Raw genomic sequence first — 21,281 nt, 5'->3', positions numbered from 1 at the left:
GCCGCCCCAAGCAAAAAAAAAGAGCGCCGCCCAACCCCCCCCCCGAGCGCCGCATTGCCCCGCCCAAGTCCCCGCCCCCTGGAGCACCACGTCGCAGCGCCCAAGTCCCCGCCCCCCCCGAGTGCCACTTCACGCTGCCTAAGTCCCCGCCCCCTCCCCAGCACCGCCCAAGTCCCCGCCCCCGAGCATCGTGCTTCCCAAGTCCCCGCCCCCTTCCCAGCACCGCCCCAGTCCCCGCCCCTCCCGCGTCGCAGCGCCCAATCCCCGCCCCCCGAGTGTCGCGCCCAAGTCCCCGCCCCCTCCCCAGCACCGTCCAAGTCCCCGCCCTCTAGCGCCCCTTCGCGCCGCCCAAGTCCCCCCCCCCCGTCCAGCGCTGCCTGTCCAAACCAAAAACTACAAAACCAAACCCCAGTCTCCGCCCCCTGCCAAGGTGCCGCCCCAAGCACGTGCTTGGTAGGCTGGTGCCTAGAGCTGGCCCTGCCAGTATAACTGGGACCTCAGTCTTGTGATTCAAACTTCCTCTGACGAAGCCTAAGCAGATCTGAGATGACAGAATCAGGACTCAAGGATCTTTTACACAATTTCATGTCTTTTGACAAGTTGGGAGTTCAAAAGGATGTTGGGTCCATTGCTGGGAGATGCCTGAATGAGAGAGGAAAGAGGTTACAGACCTTTTCACATTAAATACCTGAGTGTGTCTCCGTCTCTTTCTGTGTCATGATGAAAACACAGATCTAGGAGATCAGACTGACGCTGTTATAAATATGAAGCCTGAAATCTCACCTGTTTTATCTTTTCCCCCTCCAGACACTTTGCCGTCTGCACCGGAGAGAAAAAGAGGTGAACCACTCAGAGCACACAGACGAACAGGGGCTGCTAACAGGGTGTTTCGCAACTGAGTTCTCCAGGTGAAGGAGGAGCAAATACAGCATCTGTGGGGTAAGTGACTGTCTGTAGTGTGTGTGTGTTTGTGTTTGGGGGTTACTTGCTGTGTGCTGAGCTTGTGTTTGTCAGTCTGTTTGGTTGTTTGTTTGTTTGAAGGACTGTGTGCTGTAGCTGGTAGTTGGAGGCTGTGAGCTTCAAAGGAAGGTTTGAAAGCTAGAAGCCTCTTGTAATTGGCTGAGCCTTAATCAGTGGGCGGGGCATTAACACAGGCCAGGGCTTTATAAACTAGAGTGCCTTGTGATAAAGGAGGATATTGATATAATAGGCATCACAGAAACCTGGTGGACTGAGAGCAATCAATGGGACACAATCATTCCAGGTACAGCCGTTCTTATGTTCTTATGACAGGGTGAGATTGGAGCCTTTTCTGAGCGCTGGCCCCTCTATGTGGCACCACCCCTCCTCGACTTCCCCTGAGGCCCTGGCCTCTGGCCAGGCCAGAAACCAGAGCTAGGCTCCCACCCAGGGAGCCTGAGCAGCACTGGGGAGCCTTTTACCCTCCACCTATCCTGGATGGTGCACTCCGGGGAGCGGGGACATGGGACAGGGACTGCTCTCAGGCCCCCCAGAAACCCACCCAGGGCAGGTGGAGGGTCAAGGGCTCTCCCCAGGAGCCAAGGCTCCCAGCCTGGCCAGGGGTCAGGGACTTGGTGGGAAGAGGAGTAATGGGCCAGGGCCACAGAGTGTGCAGAGCCACTGGTAGTGAGACCTTGTGCCCCACTCCCAACACCTACTAAAGGTCCGGAACTCCTAGGGAGATGCAAAGCTGACATCACACAAACACTCCTAACACCAACCTTAGTGCTGAGCTCATACCGACGCTGCTGAACAGAAACTCTCACTGAGCAGCACCTGAACAAAGCTCTCTGCCCTGAGGGCTGACACATCCCTCTGCTTCACCCTAGTTCAGGCCTGCACAACATGCGGCCCGCGGAGCCTCACTGTGCGGCCTGCGGGAAGATTCTAAATCCCCCGCACACGGCACTCTGCGGGGAGCTCAGAGCCCTTTAACTGCCAACCGCGGCCCGGAGTCAAAGGGCTCTGCGCTGCCCACAGCCACGGGGAGCCCAGAGCCCTTTGAATCCTGGCTGCTGCTGGGATTTAAAGGGCTCAGGGCTCCTCCTGCTGTGGACAGCCCAGAGCCCTTTGAATCCTGGCCACAACTCCAGCGGATGGGCTGTGGGTGGGATTTAAAAGGCTCGGGCTCCCCTCAGCAGCAGGAGCTCTGGGCCCTTTAAATCCCTGTCCCAGCCCCGGAAAGCTCCGGGTTCCCCCAGCCGCCGGAGCCCCGGGCCCTTTAATTTGACCCTGAGGGTTCTCAGCCACCTCTTCAGCTGAGAGCCCCTGGTTGATTTAAAATCAAGTATCACCTCCCCACCCCCAACCTTCCTTTTTGGCCCACAGCTGGTTTGGTGGGGTATCACTGGAAGGAGGGTTTGTTTCTGCAGGACTGGGCGGTGCTGGAGCAGGGTGCTTTCGCCGGGCCGGGAGGTACTGGCGGGGAGGGTGTTTCCGCGGGGCCAGGGGGTTTTGGCCCTCAGCTGTTTTCTTTGGAGTAATGTGCCCCGTGGTGACTTACAAGTTGTGCAGGCCTGCCCTAGTGCAAGGGGTCTCCCCATCACTGTTCTCCAACATCCTGCCTTTCCTGTGGGCAGGGCTGGGCTCTCCCACTGGAGCTGCTCACTGTGTCCTGGATTGCAGAGATGCTCTCCCTGTGATGCTGCCAGCTCCTCCCTTCTCTCTGGGATGGGGATGGGGCTCCCCCACCCAAGGCCAGCTCCTACTCTGTGGTCTTAAGTGCTGCACCTTCCTCTCTGTTCCCGGGCCTGGGAGTGGAGGCTGCATTAGGGGAGGGAGTTTCCCTCTGGGGTATAAAGCTGGTACCAGCCTCCTCTCCTCCCTCCTCAATAAAAGCTTCTGACGCCTTCCTGGCTGTGTCTGTGCCCCTGGGAATGGAGCAGCCCCAGCAGAGGGAGCAGGGAGCTGAAGCTTCTGGAAGCAAATGAGAAACACACTAGGCCCTGGTCTATGCTAAGAGGTGGGGGGGGGGGGGGTGTCGAGCTAAGATACTGCCCCTCCCCCATCGACTCCGCTTCCGCCTCTCACAGCAGGGGAGAACCGGAGTTGACGGGGAGAGAGCTCGTGGATCGATTCGTGTCTAGACTAGACTCTATAAATTGATCCCCGATAGATTGATCACTACCCTGAGGAGCTACAGTGACATCCCTGCTCAGTCTCAGGTGCCCAGGACAGAGGGAGCTCCCTGGGATCCAGGCCTGTCCCAGCCAGGACGGGGCTGCTGGGGAGTGTGAGAAATGGCCGCAGACTCCCCCAGGGCTGAGCTCTGCCCCTAACGCTCTGATTCTCTCTCCAGTGAATGTGACTCTGGATCCAGACACGGCTCATCCCCAACTCGTCATATCTGAGGATCGGAAACGTGTGAGACGGGGAGACACATGGCAGCGACTGCCCAACAACCCTGAGAGATTTAGCACTGAGCGCTGTGTGCTGGGCTGTGAAGGATTCACCTCGGGGAGACATTGCTGGGAGGTGGAGGTGGGGAATGGGAGATGCTGGGCTGTGGGGGTGGCCAGAGAGTCTGTGAGGAGGAAGGGAGAGATCAGCCTCAGCCCTGAGGGGGGGATCTGGGCTGTGGAGCAGTGGGGGGATCAGTTCCAGGCTCTCACCTCCCCTGATACCCCCCTGCCCCTGAGCTGGGCCCCCAGCAGGATCCGGGTTTGTCTGGACTGTGACCGGGGGCAGGTGACATTTATCGATGCTGGTGACAAGGCCCCGATCTTCACTTTCCCGCTGGGCTCCGTCCCTGGGGAGAGAATCCAACCCTGGCTCTGGGTGGGGATGGGATCCCGGCTCAGACTGTGTCCCTGAGACACGCAGGGGAGGGGCGGGGGAAATATCTCATTGGGAGCCCTGAAATCAGCCTCTCTAGCCTCACACACCCTTGTCTCTGTGACCTCTCCCTGTGGCCTTTCTATCATCCCGTTTCTATGACCCTGGAGGCTGCTGTGTGGTAGAGAAGCCAATCCCATCACTGCCCCAGGATGGGAATGGAAAAATGGGTTTCTCTAGCCAAGTAATCCTAGCCCCTATGGCCTGGAGGACTCCTGTCTACCCAGCCTCTGGCCTCTTAGCTCTATGACTCCTGGAAACTCCTCCCCCTCCCTCCCTGCAGCACCAGGTATGAGAGGAGAAAAGGGGCCTTGGGGCAGATGTGGGGGCTACAGAGTCATAACTGGTGGAGGAGCTGGGGGCAGAATTGATGTGGAGTTGTGGGGCAGTATTAATGTGGAGCTGGAGACAGGCATATGTGGGGTGGCAGGGACACAGAATTAGTTAATTGGGATTTGGCAGTTTGGGAAGAAGCTGGAAGCTCCGCACCAAGCGGGAGCTTGGGAGAAGCAGACCCAGGGACTGTGGAGTGTGCATTCATCCCAATATCCAGTAGAAATGAGTGACTAGCATAGACACTTCCTAGGTCGATAAAAGAGATTTTACCATCAATGTAGTAAATCCACCTCCAGAAGACACAGTAGTTAGAGCAACAAAGAATTCTTCCCTTGACTTAGCTGCGTCTACATCAGGTGTTAGATTGACCTAACTACATCACACATGGTGTGAAAGTTTTCACAGCTCTAAGCGATGTAGCTACACTGACCTAAGTTTTAGGTGTAGACCAGGACTCAGGAAGATTATTGCTACTACAGCAGAGCTACAGCTGTCACTGAAGTGCCATAGTGTATATGCATCCGGAAGTGTTTTTTCCATCGCTCTAGTTTATCCCCCTTTCTCACAGGCTGTAGCAAGGTCACCGGCAGAATTCCGTTGTCTGGACCGGGGGTTAGGTCGATCTAGCTATGGCACTCGGAGCACACAAAGTTTCACAGCCCTGAATAGCATTCCCAGGTTGATCTAAGTGTTAAGTGTAGAGCAGGCCTAAGCGGGGTTTCCCTGGAGTTGGCTGAAAACACAGGGGCTGAGGGATTGCCTGGCAGCTTGGTGTGCGTGAGGCAGAAAGCCAAGAGAACCAGTCCTGAGTGTGATCCCAGCAGGAAACAGTGTGACAGAGCTTGCTTCAGGCCCAGGGTTCCCCGGAAAGGCAGACATGGAGTTCTGAGTTAAGAAACTGCCGGCTGCTGTTTGTTTGTACTGTGTTCAGGGCACAGGAATGTGTGGATATTGTTTGTAACTAATACAGATTGCACCAAAGAAATACCTGACTCCTATAATCAATTTCTCCTGCCAACGGAAGAACCTAGGATGGTCCGAAACACTGGCTAACTGCTGAGGTCAAAGAAGCAATGGGACAACCCAAGTCAGAATCTAGACCTGTGGAGGGAAATGCATTGGTGGGAAACATTTGCGGGGAGCTCCAGCAGCAAAGAGCCTGTGCAGAGGAGCAATTGCTGCTAATTGTGGACTTGAGCACGTCCAGCTTTGTGTGCTGAGCAGTCCCCATTGTCCCTTCTCTCCGCCTGACACTCCTCTGCCCAGAGTCAGACAAAACCCAAACATGGATCCCTGGCTTGTATTTCCTCCCAGCAGACCCAGTCAACACAGTGATAATGAACTCGGTATTGGCCCAAGGAGAGAAAATGACAGGAAGAGACTGGGGCAGCTGGAACAGGGTGGAGGATTGGGTTGGGGAATGGGTTGGATTGTTACTTTCCCTTTTGTGTTTGGAGTTTTACAAAACTAAAACCTGAACTCTTCTTTCTAGCTCTTAGCTCGTGTTTTGAAGGGGCTCGGCTGTGACCTTTAGATTGCAATGACATAAATCTGGATTTACCATAAAATCACCTATCAGCTCCAGGTTTGCTCCAGATTAATGAATTGTTGCCATTTTCATGCGTTGTCACTAACACACACCAGCTGCCTCTGACCTTAACCCAGGGAGCCCCTGTAGCCCAGCTGGTCCCACGCGGGTGGTTAGATGTTCAGCAAGACACCATCAAGCCAAGGCTCCTCTGTGCACACATTGCCACTGAAATCACTCAAGGGGGTTTAGTTCCCACCTATTGTTGTTTCAATGCAAGTCTGTGTGTGGCTGTGGAGGCCCTCACTGTTTATTAATATAACCCTTCTGCTGGGGGGAGCTGGCAGCAGCCAGGCCCGGGTTCAATATCTAGGGCAGTGGGTCCCAAACTTTAACAACCCATAAGAACATAAGAACGGCCGTACCAGGTCAGACCAAAGGTCCATCTAGCCCAGTATCCTGTCTACCGACAGTGGCCAATGTCAGGTGCCCCAGAGGGAGTGAACCTAACAGGCAATGATCAAGTGATCTCTCTCCTGCCATCCATCTCCATCCTCTGATGAACAGAGGCTAGGGACACCATTTTTACCCATCCTGGCTAATAGCCATTTATGGACTTAGCCACCATGAATTTATCCAGTCCCATTTTAAACATTGTTATAGTCCTAGCCTTCACAACCTCCTCAGGTAAGGAGTTCCACAAGTTGACTGTGCGCTGCATGAAGAAGAACTTCCTTTTATTTGTTTTAAACCTGCTGCCTATTAATTTCATTTGGTGACCCCTAGTTCTTGTATTATGGGAATAAGTAAATAATTTTTCCTTATCCACTTTCTCAACATCGCTCATGATTTTATATACCTCTATCATATCCCCTTAGTCTTCTCTTTTCCAAGCTGAAGAGTCCTAGCCTCTTTAATCTTTCCTCATATGGGACCCTCTCTAAACCCCTAATCATTTTAGTTGCCCTTTTCTGAACCTTTTCTAGTGCTAGAATATCTTTTTTGAGGTGAGGAGACCACATCTGTACACAGTATTCGAGATGTGGGCGTACCATGGATTTATATAAGGGCAATAATATATTCTCAGCCTTTTTTTCTATCCCCTTTTTAATGATTCCTAACATCCTGTTTGCTTTTTTGACCGCCTCTGCACACTGCGTGGACATCTTCAGAGAACTATCCACGATGACTCCAAGATCTTTTTCCTGACTCGTAGCTAAATTAGCCCCCATGATGTTGTATGTATAGTTGGGGTTATTTTTTCCAGTGTGCATTACTTTACATTTATCCACATTAAATTTCATTTGCCATTTTGTTGCCCAATCACTTAGTTTTGTGAGATCTTTTTGAAGTTCCTCACAATCTGCTTTGGTCTTAACTATCTTGAGTAGTTTAGTATCATCTGCAAACTTTGCCACCTCACCGTTTATCCCTTTCTCCAGATCATTTATGAATAAATTGAATAGGATTGGTCCTAGGACTGACCCTTGGGGAACACCACTAGTTACCCCTCTCCATTCTGAAAATTTACCATTTATTCCTACCCTTTGTTCCCTGTCCTTTAACCAGTTCTCAGTCCATGAAAGGACCTTCCCTTTTATCCCATGACAGCTTAATTTACGTAAGAGCCTTTGGTGAGGGACCTTGTCAAATGCTTTCTGGAAATCTAAGTACACTATGTCCACCGGATCCCCCCTTGTCCACATGTTTGTTGACCCCTTCAAAGAACTCTAATAGATTAGTAAGACACGATTTCCCTTTACAGAAACCATGTTGACTATTGCTCAACAGTTTATGTTTTTCTATGTGTCTGACAATTTTATTCTTAACTATTGTTTCGACTAATTTGCCCGGTACCGACTTTAGACTTACCGGTCTGTAATTGCCGGGATCACCTCTAGAGCCCTTTTTAAATATTGGCGTTACATTAGCTAACTTCCAGTCATTGGGTACCCATGCCCATTTAAAGGACAGGTTACAAACCTTAGTTAATAGTTCCGCAACTTCACATTTGAGTTCTTTCAGAACTCTTGGGTGAATGCCATCTGGTCCCGGTGACTTGTTAATGTTGAGTTTATCAATTAATTCCAAGACCTCCTCTAGTGACACTTCAATCTGTGACAGCTCCTCAGATTTGTCACCTACAAAAGCCACCTCAGGTTTGGGAATCTCCCTAACATCCTCAGCCGTGAAGACTGAAGCAAAGAATGCGTTTAGTTTTTCTGCAATGACTTTATTGTCTTTAAGCGCTCCTTTTGTATTTTGATCATCAAGTGGCCCCACTGGTTGTTTAGCAGGCTTCCTGCTTCTGATGTACTAAAAAAACATTTTGTGAACACCTTTCACTAAAATGTCAAGTCCTGTGAACCCCCTCCTAAAAATTAATAATTCCAGGGATATTCTCCTTGACCTGAGTATAAATTATAAAAGCAGCGATCCTGGAAACATAAAATTTGTTTTTATGACATGCTTATTACAAAAGCAGCAAAGAATCCTGTGGCCCTTATAGACTAACAGACGTTTTGCAGCATGAGCTTTCGTGGGTGAATACCCACTTGGTTGGATGCAAGTAGTGGAAATTTCCAGGGGCAGGTATATATATGCAAGCAAGAAGCAAGCTAGAGATAACGAGGTTAGTTCAATCAGGGAGGATGAGGCCCTGTTCTAGCAGTTGAGGTGTGAAAACCAAGGGAGGAGAAACTGCTTTTGTAGTTGGCAAGCCATTCACAGTCTTTGTTTAATCCTGAGCTGATGGTGTCAAATTTGCAGATGAACTGAAGTTCAGCATTTTCCTTTGCAGTTTTTTTTCAACTCCGATTCACAGTAGAATATTCTTTTCTCTGTTATTTAGGTCTTTTGTTTGTTTACTTTGTCCAGTAGTAAGAGAGTAGAAACCCTGCCAGGCCAGGCGAGCACCTTTCAGTGGAAGCTGAGTGAAGTTGGTCCACGTTGTCCTTGCATAGGTCACATTGGGTTGAGGTAGAAATCCTAGTTACCTTACAAAATAAGAACGGTTAGCTAAGCAAGCTCTTTATTGTGGCTTAACCCCAGAAAGGTGCGAAGCATAAGGAGACTGCATGCCAAGTGCAACCCACATAGCGGACGTGCCAGTTGCGTTGGACTGCGGGATCATGGGCGCGGTCTGTGCCAGCGCCAAACGGGGCAGAGGTGGGTGATGGACTGTAAAGGAGGGACGGGAAGTTTTGTGCTGAAGAGAAGCTAGCTTAATAGACAAAGAAGCATTAGCAGATTGGACAGAAGCAGCAGAAGAGGATGGTAAAAAAGCATCGTTAGCTGGGATGGACGGCAAGTTCTGCAGAAGCGCAGGCTCAGAGTTAGAAGCGAGTAATGGAGGAGGAGGAGGTAATGAAACATTAGGAGGGGGTGGAGGAGGGGTATGAAAAACACTGCACTGGCGCTCTGTTTAGGTGTTGGGCAGCTCTGTTCTCACTGGATGTTACTAAGCTAGAGGAGTGGGGCTGGAAGGATGAGGTGCTGGCAACAGCCTGCAGAGGGTGTAAGCTCAGCATTGTGCTGCTAGAAACAGCACTGCTGCTGAAACTGGCTCCAAACTGATGAGAAGAGGAGGCAGAAGGCACCGCATGGTTAAAAATACCTCCAACTGTTCCACCTGTAACCCCAGGAGAGAAGTTCCCCATAGCATGAGAGTTAGTCAGTCTGGTTGCAGCTGATGACACGTGGACCAGACTGGCAGCAGCTGGCATTGAATTAAATAAGGACTGCAATACTGAGGAGTTTGTCACCGAGTTGAGGTTTGCCTGCAAAGCAATGGGACCCAGGGGGAACTGCGATCCAGTGGTCAATGTGTTTAAAAAAAGATGGTGTGTCTGAACAGAAGGTGCTGGGTTGCCTGCAGATGAGACACCAGTGGAAAGGCTTTTGCCATTGAGAAGGCCACCAGAAGATACAGCAGCAGCAGAAATGAAAAGGTTGTGGCCGTTTTTAAACTCCACATCTCGGTCCCGTCCTTTGCCGACCTTGCCATTGTGCTGCAAGGAACTTTTTTCAGAAGCCGCCCCTGGACGAATGGTTAATTCACTGAGCTCTTTACTTTTGACCCCTGACCGGTTTAAGTCTTCTCCTTTCATGCTGCCGAGGCCTTCAAGCTGCCTCTTGTTCAAAAAGGGGGTTGTCTCCAAAATCCTCACATCTTTGCTCCTCTGTGACTGAAAACCCAGAGAGGAGTTGAGGGTCGTCACATCTGAAGTCTTATGCGGAAGAGAAGCACCATCAATAAAGCTGTGTAAACCGATGTCTGTGGTCAGTCCACCGTTATACATGGATCCATTAGCGGAGTTTGTATTGGGGCTGAGTCTGTCCATCCCAGAGGAGGACATGGTGATGTTTTTCCGTGTGTGTGCTGCAATTTTGGCATCGATGGCCATGCCATCCTCAGAGGACGGCCTAAAGGCAAACAGGGAATTCTGGCTCAGAGATGAAACAGCCTGCAATGGGCTACCTGTAGTTTTGGTCAGGTTGATGTCAGAAATTGGCGAAAAAGTAGACTTCCATTTACTGCTATTCATGTTCTCACTGGTTTGTGCTTGTCTCCTCCCAGCTAAACTGCCACCATTTTCAATAGTCTTCTGTGGAGATTTGCTTTCCAATGATATCGTTGCAATTTTCCTCTCAATTCTGGTGCTATTGTGCTCATCTTCCGATCCCTGTTCTTCATCCGAAGTCAGTGGTGAGTAATGAACACCATTGGTCTGAATCAGGGGCTTCTCTTTTTTCAGCACTGGAGGCTGGTCATTGTCCATTGAGTTTATATTAAGCGGTGAGCCTGAAGGCTGAGTAAAGAGTCCAGCCACAGTTGGTAAGGATTTGCATTTAGGGGACACCCCAGAGTTCATGTTTAGATTCCCTGGGGAGGATCTCTTCCTTCGACCTCGTTTCTTCCCATCCTGCATGTATGCTTGGCCACAGTCCATCCGAATGCTTGCAGTCAGGGGACTGTGCTTGTTAGACGGAGACTGTTTTACACTTCCTGTACTAGGAGAGATTGTGAAGAGGATTCTTCTCTTGGCCTCGTTCTCAGGATCGGAAAAGGCGGCATCAGGCTGAAGTTCCCCCTTTGTTCCTTCAGCAAACATCTTCTGAGCATCCACATACTGCAGTACCCCTACCATGCTCTGGGAGGCACCATTTAACTTGGGGCTTGCTGAGTGCTGGTGAGCCGGGGAATTCTGCCCAGAATTCCGTGACTGCATCATTAGCAAAGAAGGGTATTGTGGAGTGGAGCTCCGAGACCCTACCGAGTTAAACAAACTCCCGGAGTCGGAGTCTGGTCCTGAAGTTTTTTTGCTGCAGGATGGCCACCTTAAGATCTGCTATTGTGTGGCCAGGGAGGTTGAAGTGTTCTCCTACAGGTTTTACGCCGTCATATGCCAGCAATGCCCCTCTGCTATGTACATCGGCCAAACTGGACAGTCTCTACAGTAAAGGATAAATGGAGACAAATCAGATATTAGGAATGGCAATATACAAAAACCTGTACAAACCCCAGGGGCTCCTTTTCAACAATACAACAGAACCGGCTCCAGCCCCACCCAGTAACCTGAGAAAATTACACACACCCCTGGGCGCCTCTAGAGGCAATACTTCCCCTCTCGCAACCATGGAGTCTGAGTGTAGAACAGAAACTTTTAATGAAAGGAGAGAAATCACATGGCATTCTTTTGGGGAAACGCTGCAAGCTGGATTAATAAAGATAAAACCATGAGCGAAACAACCACCCTGGAATACATTGGGCAGTGACGTTTTGTCTCAGGTTTTAATTCAAGCAACCAAAAGTTCCTTTAACGTGCCCACCCCTTCTCCCTCTGCAGCACTCACAGTGAAGACCCAGAATGTAGAGGTGCATCTGCAGAGTTCACCTCTCACCCTGATGGGGAGCAGGGTGTACTTCTTGCTTGCTCCACTATCCAGGCATTTGCTCTGGCACCAGATGCCTTGCCAGCCACTCACAGCTCTACTCAGTGGTTTCCCCAGGAATTGAAATTAGGAGGGGTGTTCGAATTTACAGGGGGGGTGTCAGGACGAATGAGATATATAAAAGAGATATGAATAAAGTAAATGTTTTGTTAGGATGATGCAAATTTAACATAAGAATAATGCAAGTTACACAAAAACGCATAACAGGTCTAGATTTCTAAAAATATATAAATTAAAAAAAAATTAATTTAAATTGACTTTTGAAAAGTAAGCCATCATGGGATAAGAGGGAAGTTTTCTCATGGATCAATAACTGGTTAAAAGATCGGAAACAAAGGGTAGGAATAAATTATCAGTTTTCAGAATGGAGAGAGATAAATAGTGGTATCCTTGAGGGGTCAGTACTGGGACCAGTCCTATTCAACATATTCATCTGGAAAAATGGGTAAACAGTGAGGTGGCAAAATTTGCAGATGATACAAAACTATTCAAGATAGTTAAGTCCCAGGCAGACTGTGAAGAGTTACAAAGGGATTTCACAAAACTGGGTGACTGGGCAACAAAATGGCAAATGAAATTCAATGTTGATAAATGCAAAGTAATGCACATTGGGAAACAATCTCAACTATACATACAAAATGATGGGATCTGAATTAGCTGTTACCACTCAAGAAAGAGATCTTGGAGTCATTGTGGATAGTTCTCTGAAAACATCCACTCAATGTGCAGCAGCTGTCAAAAAAGCAAACAGACTGTTGGGAATCATTAAGAAAGGGATAGATACTAAGACAGAAAATATCATATTGCCTCTCTATAAATCCATGGTATGTGCACACCTTGAATAGTGTGTGCAGATCTAGTCACCCCATCCCAAAAGAGATATATTGGAATTGGAAAAGGTACAGAGATGGGCAACTAAAATGATCAGGGATATGAAACAGGAGGAGAGATTAAAATGACTGGGAATTTTCAGCTTAGAAAAGAGATGACTAAGGGGGATATGATAGAGGTCTTTAAAATCTTGACTGGTGCGAAGAAAGTGAATAAGGAAATGTTATTTAATCCTTCACATAACACAAGAACTAGCAGTCACCCAATTAAATTAATAGGCAGCAGGTTTTAAAAAAACAAAAGGAAGTATTTCTTCACACAATATAAAGTCAACCCAGGGAACTCTTTGCCAGAGGATGCTGTGAAGACCAAAACTATAACAGGATTCAAAAAAGAACTAGATAAATTCCTGGATAATAGGTCCATTAGTGACTATTAGCCAGGATGGGAGTGTGAAAGTAGAATGAATTATATTGTAAAAATAAGAATGGATTAAAGAAATGTTGTATGTACCTTTAAGCAGAAATAAGAAATGTTGAAATACAGGTGCCAGGAAAAGAAACATTAGGCATAAACAATGGTGCTAATGGCAAAACATTAACAGAAGATGGGTAGTAATTAGTAAGGAAATAAAATATGCATGCCTAGCCCAGGTAAACTTATCTGATTCTGCTCCCTTTGTTATCTTGTTAAGTTCTCATCCTTTTATCTGTATAAATAAGATGGTTTGTGTTTTGCATGGTGCTCACATTATCTGGGTGTTATTAGCAGAAGCGCTGTGCTAATAAAACAGAGTGGTCTGACAAACTGTGAGTCCTGAGTCTAACTTTGACAATTTGGAGGTTCCACCGAGATGGCAACCGTCTTCACTAGGGCTGTGTGATTCCTGAGGGCTTGGCTACACTTACAAGTTGCAGCGCTGGTGGAGGCTTTCCAGTGCTGCAACAACACCCCGTCCACACTTGCAGGGCACAACCAGCGCTGCAACTCCCTGGTTGCAGCGCTGGCTGAAAACCCATCCCGGCAGGGGTATAAGGAGTGCAGCGCTGGTGATCCAGCGCTGCCCAGCAGGTGTGGACACTCACCAGCGCTTTACCTGTCCTCCAGGGAATAAGTAGTTATCCCAGAATTCCTGTTCAGCCACTCTGCACATCAGTTTGCACTCTACTGCTCTTGCCTCAGGTGACCCGCCCTGTAAATGCCCCGGGAAATTTAAAAATCTCCTTCCTGTTTGCTGCAGCCAGGTGTGGAGTGCAATCAGTTTTAATCAGTTACAGGTGACCATGCCTCCACGCGGCAAACGAGCCCCAGCATGGAGCACTGGTGAATTGCAGGACCTCATCAGTGTTTGGGGTGAGGCATCTGTTCAGGCACAGCTGCGCTCCGGCCGTAGGAATTACGATATCTTTGAGCAGATATCAAGGGCCATGCTGGATCGGGGCCATGATCGGGACGCAGTACAATGCAGGGTGAAAATTAAAGAGCTGCGGAGTGCCTATTACAAAGCCCGAGAGGGGAATCGACGATCCGGAGCTGCTCCCACGACCTGCCGTTTTTACAGGGAGATGGATGAGATACTTGGGGGTGACCCCACTGCCAATCCCAGGATAACGATGGACACTTCTGAGCAGGCTGGGGGACAGGAGGAGGAGGCGGAGGAGGCGGCGGAGGCGGAGGCGTGGGGGGGGGAGGAAACCGCGAGTGAAGCTCCTGGCATGGGGGAAGAAACCGCAGATTCCCTGGAGGCATGCAGCCAGGAGCTCTTCTCAAGCCAGGAGGAAAGCACCCAATCGCAGCAGCCAGCAGTTGCAGAAGGACAAGCAGAGGAGCGTGTTACCGGTAAGCGGCTTTTATTTTCTGGGTGAAATGTTTCTGGAGAGGAGGGGGGGTTATGGATGCATGCATGCCAGCCTCTAGATGTGGAATAGCCCGTTGATGTGGTCTATCACGTCGCGGTAATCTGCCTCAGTTATCTCAGCAAAAGCTTCATCCAGAGCGTGGGCAATATGCCTGCGCAGGTTTATAGGCAGAGCCACTGTGTCCCTTGTCCCAGTGACGGTGACGCGTCCGCGCCACTCTTCTGCCAGTGGTGGGGGGACCATTTCTGAACACAGGCAAGCCGCATAGGGTCCCGGGCGGAATCCACATTGCTCTAAAAGAGCCCCCCGCTGTTCCCTAGTGACTCGCAGTAGGGAAACATCTTCCAGGATTAAGTCCTGTGAAAAATGTTGGGAGACTCTTTAGTGAAGAGATAGGGAGATAAGATCACCCCTGCATCTGCATCTTCATTTCACTCAACCCCTCTAGCACTCCAGATTACCCGAAGCAACCAGCTCCCCTCTTACACCCAAGCCCCACTTCTCCCCATATAAGCACTGCTCACTCACCATGTCGTGGCTTCTGTAGTGTTATGCGTGTGGGTAAAAGAATGCTTAAATAAGAACTCACTCCCTCAGTGTAACAATTCATGTCTGGAGATAGTGGATACAATGCTGCCCGTGTTAAATGTTGTCATTTCTGTTTCTACAGTGACCTTGACTACTGGACTGCCCAGATGTTCAACATCACAGAGGCTTCAAAATTTGAGAAAAAATCCCCGAAAGAGCAAAGAAGACATGCTGAAAACTGTTCTTAATCAGTCTGCTCGAGAGAGTAAGGACTTGAAGGATTGGCGAGAGAAAGAAAGCAGGACACGCAAGAGAAATGCAGTGGCCAAGAGGAAAACCACGGAGCGGCTGCTAAGCATCCTGGAGCGCCAAGTGGAGTCTATAGAGTCACTCGTTGCCATGCAAGCAGAGCACTACCGTGCTACTCCCCCACCCGCCCCGTCCTTTGTGCCTTGTGCCCCAATGTCAGCTCAAACCACCTTTCCCCAGCATCCAGGTTCTTACCACCACCAGCTGCCTCCAACACCTGTATGTTCCCCAACCAGCCCTGATACCTACCACCACCCTTACCCTCTGCATTCAACCCCCATCACCATGCAGTATATGAACCCTGAAGTGCAGGATTCATTAAACAGCAATCCAGACAGGGCATATGCAAACTTGTGACTGTACAGTTCACCAACCCACACCCCTGCCCTCTTGTGTTCATGAAATGTTGTGTGTCTGTCTGTCTGTCAAGGAAGTTTTTTTCTTTTCAATAAAACAATTCTTGGCTTTGAAAACAGTCTTTATTATAGCAGATAGTGAAAGATACCTTAGCCCAGTAAAGAAAGAGGCACTACAAATCATATTATTATTATGGATAATAGAATAACAGTGTAAGCAGTGCAATTCACTCCCATGCAAGGCAGCAAACATTATTGTTGGCTTTCAGCCTCAAATTCTTCCCTCAAGGCATCCCTAATCCTTGTAGCCCTGTGCTGGGCCTCTCTATTAGCCCTGCTCTCTGGCTGTGCATATTCAGCCTCCAGGACTTGAACCTCGGTGGTCCATGCCTCACTGAATGTTTCACCCTTCCCTTCACAAATATTATGGAGGGTACAGCAAGCGCATATAACCGCGGGGATGCTGCTTTCCCCCAAGTCTAGCTTCCCATACAAGCAACGCCAGCGGGCTTTTAAACGCCCAAAAGCACACTCCACAGTCATTCTGCACCGGCTCAGCCTGTAGTTGAACCGGTCCTTGCTCCTGTCAAGCTTCCCTGTATAGGGTTTCATGAGCCAAGGCAGTAACGGGTACGCGGGGTCTCCAAGGATCACAGTGGGCATTTCGACATCCCCTACTGTGATCTTCCTGTCTGGGAAAAAAGTCCCTGCCTGCATCTTCCTGAACAGGCCACTGTTCCGAAAGATGCGTGCATCATGCACCTTTCCAGGCCAGCCTGTGTAAATGTCAATGAAACGCCCGCGGTGATCCACAAGCGCCTGGAGAACCATAGAGAAATACCCCTTACGATTAACGTACTCTGATGCCAGGTGGGGGGGGGCCAGAATAGGAATATGCGTCCCATCTATCGCCCCTCCACAGTTAGGGAAACCCATGTGTGCAAAGCCATCCACAATGTCCTGCACGCTCCCCAGAGTCACGGTCTTTCTTAGCAGGATGCGATTAATTGCCTTGCAAACTTGCATCAAAACGATTCCCACGGTCGACTTTCCCACACCAAACTGGTTCCCGACCGACCGGTAGCTGTCTGGAGTTGCCAGCTTCCAGATTGCAATAGCCACTCGCTTTTCCACCGTCAGGGCAGCTCTCAATCTTGTGTCCTTGCGCCGCAGAGTGGGGGCGAGCTCAGCACACAGTCCCATGAAAGTGGCTTTTCTCATACGAAAGTTCTGCAGCCACTGCTCGTCATCCCAGACTTCCATGACGATGTGATCCCACCACTCAGTGCTTGTTTCCCGAGCCCAAAAGCGGCGTTCAACGGTGCTGAGCATTTCCGTAAATGCCGCAAGCACTTTAGTGTCACACGCGGCAGGCAAATCCATATTGATATCATCGTCGGACTCCTCACTGTCACTTTGGAGCTGAAGGAATAGCTGGACTGCCAAACGTGTTGTGCTGGTGACACTCATCAGCAGAGTCCTCAGCAGATCGGGCTCCATTTGCCACAGAAATCGCGATTCACACAGAGAGTAACAGAAAGACACTCACAATGGCGCCAAACGCTGCTGGAAAGAGTGAATGCTGGGATGTGAAGCGATGCACCACGGGGCGCTGGCAAACAGGAAGCGGAATGACCCGCACACTTCCTTCCCCTTCCCACAATACTCAGCGCCAAAACGGCGCCAAAACGGGACGAGGTGCTCTGTGGGATAGCTGCCCACAATGCACCTCTCAATACAGCGCTGGAAAGTGCTGCAAGTGTGGCCACACTGCAGCGCTGGTAGCTGTCAGTGTGGCCACACTCCAGCGCTGGCCCTTCCACAGCTGCATGACCAGCGCTGTAACTCCCAGCGCTGCAACTTGTAAGTGTAGCCAAGCCCTGACTGTTTTTGTAGGACGACCGTGGCAGCCGGCACCTGGGCATTTGGCCCGAGCGGTCCTCCACCAGAACAGAAAGGTGCATGACCACAGTGAAGTCTACGCCATTGAACCTGTTGGTTCCCACTCTGTTCTGGTAGGGATCCCGGGATCTGACATCAGGAATCTGGTCAGGTAATTATTTCTGTGTTTTGTCCGGACTGAGGACTGTCCTGTCTCTGTGTCTATCCGTCTTCCTGTGGAGTGTTTGAGTCTGGGTGCCATCTCTGTCCGGGGATCGGCTGACCAAGGGGTTCCTGTCCCTGTGGTCTGAGTGAGTGGAATCTGCACAATTGCAGCCGCACCACACTTTGGGTAAAACCCCTGGTGTGAAAGCAAGGGCAATTGAGGCAGTAGCCTGTGGGCTCCTTTTGTGTGTTGCTCTGACGAACCCGAATTTCCTTCTTGTGCGATTGGTGTGTAAAGTCCTCCTGTACTGGTAACCAGACGTCTAAGTGGGAACAGTTCCCTAAACGAACGCCGGCTCATTTTATGTATTTAGGATGGGTCCAGACTCCTGTAAATTTCTGGAAAAATGGTCTAGGCTAACTCAGGGGGATCCCAAAACTCAGTGGCCACTGTTAAAATCTTGGAACAAAGACCGAGTGGACATCTTAAAGGACAAACTCGGCCAACCTAAAACTAAATTGGCTAAAGAAGAGGTTAATTGTTTCATTCAGTGGTGGGAAGAGGCAAATCGTAGCTGGACAAAATCAAAAACTCGCCTCTCTCAAATATTCAAATAATAAGTTAAAAGCTTTATTAAAAGCCTCCTCTCCCACCACCAGACCGAGTGCTCCCCTTTACCCCGTTCTCAAAAAACCCACCCCGGATCGATCCAACCCCCTTAATACTCCCATCTCATTGTAAAAAGGACAAAAAGCAGGATCGGGCCCAGAAAAGCAGGCAAGCAACAGATAAAAAAACTGAAAAACAGGTTGGAAGCCCTAAGGGCCTAATGTCAGGAGCAAGAAAAGCAGTAAGTGCAGGCATAAACCCCTGGAACAATACCTAAAATGGTGAAATCTGAGGTGATAAAGGTGTTATTTTGGGAGATAAACAAGTGATTTATGGAAAGAGAGTGAAAAGTTAACTCTACAAAGGCTGGAGAGAATTAAGCAGTTAAACTTTGTGAAAATGTTAAAAAGGACCATGTTAAAGAGAGAATTCTTGGTTTCTTTGCAGCCATTCTAAAGGGAAAATGGGCCCTTTTCCAAAAGAATGCCTGTAAATAATCCAAATATATATAAAGCTATGTAAAAACAAAGCAGTGTAAAGGAATAGAAAATGTGTATGTATCTATTTGTCTGTCAAAATATGTAAAGTTCTAAGAAGCTAAACCAGCACATCTGGTTTGTAAAACTCCTGTTTTGTAGGTGTAAGATAAATTGTTTTTGTTTTTGTTTTTAATGCCACTAAAAATTCATTTAACTCTTAATTCAAAGTTGCAAAACTAACAAACCTTTTTGCAAGACACAGGTAATTAGTGTTGTTTGGCTTTGGGATTTAGCATTTAACCCTTAAGGGGTAACTTAATTCTTTATAAAATTTAAAATGTTTTTTAAATAAAAACCAAGTCATGGCTGCAATAGGGCAGTCAAAATCAGGAGAATAGGGAGAGATTCTGGAGTCTTTTTGTTTGGTTGTTTGTTTGTTTGTTTGTTTGTTTTTGGTAACAATAGCAGATAAGAGCTGTAGTGAAAGAATTAAAAAAATATATATTTTAACAGTGCCCCTCTGAAGCAACAGCAGAGGTGAGGTGCACAAAACAAAAAAAAAAGCAATGTTAAAAACACTGAGCCTTAAAATGGCTCTGTGTAATCAGACTGTCACTTTTAATAAGGGTACATGAAAACTCTGTAAGAAAAAAAAAACAGTTACATCGTATGTAAAAATTGATATGGCTAATGTTTAAAAAAAAAAGTTGTAATATAGAAGGAATGTGCTTTTTCCCTAGGACATGTGCAGTGTATATTGTAAAAAGGGGTAAAAAAAATACAAATGAAATATGCTACTAAATTAAAATCCTATTAGGGCTCCAAAAAGAGCCGCAATAGACTGTTTTCTTTTTCAGATCTCTGTGTGTTTTGTAAGCAGGAGTTGAAAGTGGAAAGAAATTAAAACTCTGGTGGAAGTTAATTGTGTCCCTTTTAAGACAAAGTCTCTGAGCTCTGCTAATGGCTTTGAATCCAAAAGCCAAGCCTGTGTTAATGCAAATTACCTAACTGATAAAGAAAGGTAAAAACTGCCAGCACAAAAGAAATTGCCTAAATAAAAGACATGGTCTAACAAGATCCCTTTAAGAGATTTGATGCTAAATGTTATTGTTAATATTAAACATTGAAATACATTTAATGTTAGTAAGTACCCCTGTAACAACGTATAGTGTGTATGATTTTTGAAAAAAACCTTGAAGGTAATATGGTAATAATGCTTCTCAGCTATTACCTGTGAATAAACTTAAAACTTAACACAGCAGGAAAAACATTACAAACTTGGTCTGCTATATAAGAGAAAAAACTTGAGGTCCACCACCTCATGAATTTAATAACTAAACAGTGGAATACTTTTCCCATAACTCTTAAAAAGTAGAACCCATTAAAACCTGGCCTGCCTATAAAACAAAAAAACCACAGGAAAATATGGGGGTAATTCCTCTGTTTTGCCTGCAATCAGCAAGGGTATTTGTAAAAGAAAGGAATCTTTTAAGCGACAATCAATGCCACCCTGAAAGGGGTAGAAAAATGTTTTTTGTCTTTTAAAAAATCAAAAATAAAAGTTAAAAAAAACATACTGCAATAGCTATAACATGTACTGAAATGCAAATATTTAAAACATAAAATGTTTTGGGTAATATAAAAAAAAATTAAGGTTTTAATACATCTGTTAAAGCAAAGAAAAAAATAATTGTTTAATACCTATCAATATAACTGGATGCAGTATGTCTCCAGTACGGTAAGACAAAATTTGTTAAGTAAAGAAATTGTTAAAATTGCACACCAACAGGCTCTGGAAGCAAAGAGATGGAAAGTTAGCCCACTCCACAGATTGCACCTGGGATCCTTCTGGCTACCTCAAACCTCAAGCCAATTGGGCTGGGAAGGAAGGGAAACTATTGGACACTAAAGGTTGTACCAAGTAAACTCCTCAAAAGTGGGTATGCTTATCCATGCCTGTTGCTCCAAAGCCCTGTAGTAAAAACACCTCACTAGGATCCTGTATGTGGGATAAAATTAATAATTAAACCAAAGTATTGTATAACGGGCAATGTGTGTGTTAATTCTTGAAAAAAAGTGTTTTAAAAGGATAAAAGTGTTAGCAACCCACCAGTAGACAAATGTACATGTAATGTAAGTACTGTGTTTACCAATAATCACATTTACTATTTGCCACAACCAAAAAGTCTCAGCTTACTGTAAGCACTCATTTAGCTGAGTTCTCTATCAGTCTTGGCATTAAATGGCAAACAGTTACCCATTATCTGTTTAAAAAGGTAACATAGTTCCTAAAAACAAACAAACAAAACAATGTGGGAAACAGAACCATTCATATTATCTGGATGGTCTCCCACAACTACTACCCCTAAATGTTTTTGGTTTTAAATTGTATGTGTTTAATTAAAATGTTTAAAATATGCTGGTAAATAAAACAAATGTATGCAAAGCTAAAGCCACAGGCCCAAATCACCTCCCAGTATTTTACTACATAAGAAGTGACACTGGCGATTGATAATATTAGTGTCAAAAGGGGATATGTAGGAGCTGGACTTTATAATGTATAATTTGATTTCATCCTGCTAGCCACCC

The 21,281-nt window shown here is 47.5% G+C and overlaps 1 protein-coding gene across 2 annotated transcripts in view; it reads left to right on the top strand.

Moving 5' to 3' along the window:
* LOC123345533 (zinc finger protein RFP-like) overlaps positions 1-21,281 on the top strand; it is a 47,823-nt gene that overhangs the window by 5,809 nt on the left and 20,733 nt on the right. Inside the window, exons 6-7 of one of the 2 annotated variants that reach the window (XM_044982511.1) lie at positions 808-939; positions 3,320-3,450. The exons of the other annotated variant lie outside the window; for it this stretch is intronic. Coding sequence (XP_044838446.1) covers positions 808-899 — 92 coding nt within the window. The 3' untranslated portion in view covers positions 900-939; positions 3,320-3,450. Of the gene's footprint in view, positions 1-807; positions 940-3,319; positions 3,451-21,281 lie in introns of those variants that run through there. 2 annotated transcript variants of the gene reach the window in all.

Source organism: Mauremys mutica, chromosome 12 (genome assembly GCF_020497125.1).
Source record: "Mauremys mutica isolate MM-2020 ecotype Southern chromosome 12, ASM2049712v1, whole genome shotgun sequence".
NCBI classification, from domain to species: domain Eukaryota; kingdom Metazoa; phylum Chordata; order Testudines; family Geoemydidae; genus Mauremys; species Mauremys mutica.
The sequence above is the reverse complement of the archived record's forward strand: the minus strand, read 5'-3'. Positions and strand labels throughout refer to the sequence as shown.